The 5,113-nt window shown below is 40.8% G+C and overlaps 1 protein-coding gene across 1 annotated transcript; it reads left to right on the top strand.

The window, feature by feature from the left end:
- The first annotated feature begins 2,628 nt into the window (after positions 1–2,628).
- Positions 2,629–4,913, top strand: LOC101083944 (60S ribosomal protein L31-like). The gene is made up of 2 exons (XM_045060671.1): positions 2,629–2,700; positions 4,499–4,913. The coding sequence occupies exons 1-2, from the start codon at positions 2,629–2,631 to the stop codon at positions 4,889–4,891; spliced, it is 465 nt and encodes a 154-aa protein (XP_044916606.1). The 3' UTR covers positions 4,892–4,913.
- The last annotated feature ends 200 nt before the right edge of the window (positions 4,914–5,113 follow it).

Raw genomic sequence — 5,113 nt, 5'->3', positions numbered from 1 at the left:
GAGAGGAAGACACAGAATCCGAAGCAGGCTCCAGGCTCCGAGTTGTCAGCACAGAGCCCGACGCGGGGCTCGAACCCACAAACCGTGAGATCATGACCTGAAGTCGGTCACTTAACCGACTGAGCCACCCAGGCACGCCAAGAATGTATGATTTGTAACAGAGAAAAACCATACACAGATCCAGTCTCCTAAGAAAACCACATGTTTATTTCTCCATCATCCACTGCCAGCCTCCAACCATATGTGCACATATCTCTACATGGCTCTAATGACAGGAAATCTTCTATTTTTATGCCTTCTTTTTGTTGCCTGCCATATTATAAGCATTTTCAACATGGCAATAAAATCTTTATAATGATGGTTCAAAGCGGCTGCATGCAACAAATTAGAAGTGTACCAAGTGAACAACAGTGTGAGGGTGGTGGGGGTGATAACATAAACATAACGACTCAGTATTTTTCTGTTTCAACAACTAAAGCAATGCATCACATTGCTCAGTAGTAGAGATATAAAATCCTTTTTGTGAAATTTAAAATAAAACGTAAAAAAACATAAATATGACATTACAGAAGGAAACAATAGATGAAGTACTTTTTAATTTCTTCAACGTTTGGATACATTTTTGCTTGTTTTGTTTTACAAAAAGGGAAAAAACATGAAGAAATATTTCCGATTGAATGAATAAATGAGCAAGCACATGAACCAATGAACCAGTCCATTTGTTGTATCCTCTGGATTATCTCTGCTAAAAAAAAAAAACAAAAAAAAAAAAACAAAACAACTCTCATATTCTGTTACTATAAGTTCCTGGTGCAGGCACACACGCACACGCACACACACTGTTGGATTCAGACCTCTCATTTTCACGGACCCCCCCCCCCCCCCCCCTTACATTTATCACCGGATCTTTTCTTGCCGGAGGAGGACGAGTAGAAGGGAGCACCGAAGTATATGCTTAGTGCGCCACCCAGTGGTCGAGTTGCATTGCACGCAATCTCTAGAGGTGAGACCGGTCACAGATGTCAGAAAGCTGTTCAAATGCTCTGAAGCAGGTGTCCCTCATTACCGAATCCATTTCTAAGCTTCTAACAAATGTATGAGCCCGGATCCATTTCTAACTTCTACCAACGTTTTTATTGTAATCTGAAAGAGGACTATGTATCTGAGCAACAAACTATCCACATGGAACCAGTGAGAACAGAGCTTGGCATTAACATTAAAGAAACACACCGAGAAATCAATATAACATGTGTCTGTGATAGTGCAGGGGGGCATCTTGGCATAGGGTAAGCCGCAACTGACAAAACTTCAGGGAGAAATAGGTAGGCCGACAATTGTGGTTTGAAATATTATCACCCTCCTCCATGGTCAAGCAGCATAATTGATAAGACTGAGCTATTAGATGTCTATAACCCTCATACCTGGAACAAATAAATACACATTCTTTTTGAGAGATGCAACATTTAAAACAATATGGTAAGCTCATAAATCTACAGATTCCAAAGGATCCTTACCATTCGGACTATATTCTTTGATAACAAAGCAATAAAATTAGAAATGTATGACAAAAGAGACTTTAAAATCTAAAGAGAGGCAAAAGTCTAGGAAATATTTTGGGGGGGGGTAGTGGAGATAATAACTTCAATTTTTTAAGAAAAAGTTTGGTGATTGGGGCACCTGGATGGCTCAGTTGGTTAAGCGTTCCACTTGGGCTCAGGTCATGATCTCAAGGTCCATGAGTTCGAGCCTCGTGTCGGGCTCTGTGCTGACAGCTCAGAGCCTGAAGTCTCTTTCAGATTCTGTGTCTCCCTCTCTCTCTGACCCTCCCCAACTCATGCTCTGTCTCTCTCTGTCTCAAAAATAAATAAACGTTAAAAAAAAATTTTTTTAAAGAAAAAGTTTGGTGACCTCTAAAAGAATGGAAATACAATCTCATGGTTTTCCAACTAGACAAGAAAAAAAAATAGAGATTATAGAAAATTGGCAGCATTTTCAATCCAAATGAAAGTAGAATGAAATAAAGAGGAAGAACGTTAAAAAGATAATACAAAATGAGACAGTGGAAATAAACCCAAATGTATTAATAATTGTAAGAAAGATAAACATAATAAACTCAGATATTGAAAGAATTTATCGCATCAAAGTCCTAAAAATCCAATAAAATTCTACTTATGAAAGAGACCTACAACAAAACAAAGAAATTGGAAATAACCAAAACAAAGACCAAAAACAAAGAAATTGGAAATAAAGGGATGAAAGGGTGGCTTAGTAGCATAACAGAGACAAATAAACCATATGGTATTTAAAAAAACCTGAATAATAGATGAAGGGGAAGAGCACATAATAAAAGAATATGCCATTAAGAAAAGAGGACATCATAAACCTTGGCAGATCGAATAACATAGCTGAGTCCCTTAAATATGCACACGGATTCTTTAACCCTCCTCCATTCAAAAGATGGAGCCTCACTCCTCCGCCTTGAAAATGGGCTGAGCTTAGCAAGTCACTTCTAATGACGAGCGTGTGGTGAAGTAACGGAATGTGGCCTCCGAAGCCGCATCAGACACGACCTCGCAGCTTCTGCCCTGCACATAATCGCCCGCTCTGGGGAAAGCCCGCAGCCGTGCCATGTGGACACTCCAGCAGCCCAGGAGGGGTCTGGGCAGGGAGAGAGACCACACCAAGCTGCCAACCACGGGAGTGAGCTTGGAACCAGCCCTCCAGCCCTGGGCCGCACCTGCAGAGGACAGCGGCCCCACAGAGAGACCCCAAACCGGAACCACCAAGCTAAGCCGTTTCTGAATCTCAGACTCAGAAGCTGTGAGATTATATTGTTGTTTTAAGCCATTCAGTTTGGGGGGGTTACTTGTTATGCAGGAACACACAACTGATAAAATGGCCTCAAGTTGTGGAAAGCAAAAACAGCCATCGTGACAAGGAGAAATAGACAAATCCCTAAGCCTCGTGGCAGATTCTAACAGCCTCTATCATATATGGATAGATCGTGCAGAAAAAAAGTGTAAGCATGTTGGAAGATAGTAGTACTGTTAGCTCATAGTTACTGAGAACTTAGGTGCTGAGCACCATTCAAAGTATTTTTGCTTGGATATAGAAACTTGCACCAAAAAATAGCATACATTATTTCAAATATCAAAGAGCACCACAAATATCGACCAGTTATAAGATCACAAAGAAAATCTCAATGTATTTCAAATAACCTGTTGGACTAACGACTGTCTCTACTAAATACAATGCAATTAAATTAAAAAGCAACAGGGGGCCTGGTGGCTCTGTTGGTCAAGCGTCTGACTTCGGCTCAGGTCATGATCTTGAGGTTAGTGAGTTTGAGCCCCGTGTCGGGCTCTGTGCTGACAGCTCGGAGCCTGGAGCCTGCTTCAGATTCTGTGTCTCCCTCTCTCTGCCCCTCCCCGCTCACACTGTCTCTTTCTCTCTCAAAAATAAATAAATATTAAAAAAATTTTTAATTAAAAAAAGTAAGAAATTTTAATTAAAAAAATAAAATGGAGCAAACATGTGCAAAACGCACATCGACAAAAGACCTGTGTCTACAATAGAAAATAACTCTGAAAACTTAATTAGAAAACAAAGAAAACAACCACATTTTTTAAAGGGGCAAAAACTTTGAACACTTTATCAGAGAAGATAACTGGATGACAAAGAAGCACATGAAAAGATACTCAATGTCACTAGTCAACAATGGAAACAACCCAAAGGTCCTTCAACTAGCGAATGAATAAACAAACTGGAACAGCCATCTGATGGGATGCTACTTGGCAACAAAAAGGAAGGACTTATTGATACACATAACAATGTGGATAAAATCAAATGCATTATGCTAAACAGAAACCAGTCTCAAAAAGTAAGTCATCTATGGTTCTATTTATATGACATTCTGAAAGTGCACTTTTTAGTTTTTGCTTTTTTTTTTTTTTTTGCAGAGCCCAACACACAGCCCAACACTGGGCTTGAACTCACAAACCTGAGATCAAGAGTCCAATGCCCAACCAACTGAGCCCACCCAGGCACCCCTATATGACATTCTGTAAAAAGCAAAACTATAAAGACAGAAAACGGGTCAGTGGTTACTAGGAGCCGGGGCAGGGGAGGGGCTGGCTACAAAGAAAAACAGAGGAATTTTGGAGGAAGATGGAACATTTCTTGATCGTGGCAGTACTTACATGATTTTCTTTTTTTTTGGCAGTTACACGATCGTATGAGTGTCAAAACTAAAAACTAAAAAGGAGCACATTTTACTGTATGTAAATGATATGTTAATAAATCTGAGTAAAATAAACAAAACTAAGGAAACAGATCAACTTCCGGTGATACTGCTCAAGGTAAAAGACAAAGTCACACAAGTTTAAACAAATTTTAGGAATTGAGAAATATAATTACAGACCTGATTACAGATAATAAAATTTTAAAAATCGAAAACACTTTACACCAACAAATTCGAAAATATATATTAAAATAGTAGCTCACTTTCCAACCCGGGCCTGGCAGGGTGGCTCCCGCAAAGAAGGACGGAGAGAAGGGCCGTTCTGCCATCAACGAGGTAGTAACCAGAGACTACACCATCAACATTCACAAGTGCATCCATGGAGTGGGTTGGAAGAAGCATGCCCCTCGGGCACTCAGAGAGATCCGGAAATTTGCTATGAAGGAGACGGGAACCCCAGATGTGCGCATCGACACCAGGCTCAACAAAGCTGTCTGGGCCAAAGGAACAAGGAATGTTCCATACCGTATCCATGTGCGGTTGACCAGAAAACGTAACAAGGATGAGGATTCACCAAACAAGCTCTGTACGTTGGTTACCTATGTACCTGTCACCACTTTCAAAAATCTACAGACTGTTTTTTTTTTTTAATTTTTTTTTTTTTTTTACATTTATTTTTGAGAAACAGAGTGAGACAAAGCGTGAATGGGGGAGGGGCAGAGAGAGTAGGAGACACAGAATCTGAAGCAGGCCCCGGGCTCTGAGCAAGCGGTCGGCACAGAGCCTGATGCGGGGCTCGAACCCACGAACTGTGAGATCATGACCTGAGCCGAAGTCGGACACTCAACCGACTGAGCCACCCAGGCGCCCCAA

Source organism: Felis catus, chromosome B3 (assembly GCF_018350175.1).
Source record: "Felis catus isolate Fca126 chromosome B3, F.catus_Fca126_mat1.0, whole genome shotgun sequence".
Lineage (NCBI taxonomy): Eukaryota > Metazoa > Chordata > Mammalia > Carnivora > Felidae > Felis > Felis catus.
This window is presented reverse-complemented; position numbering and strand designations above follow the sequence as displayed.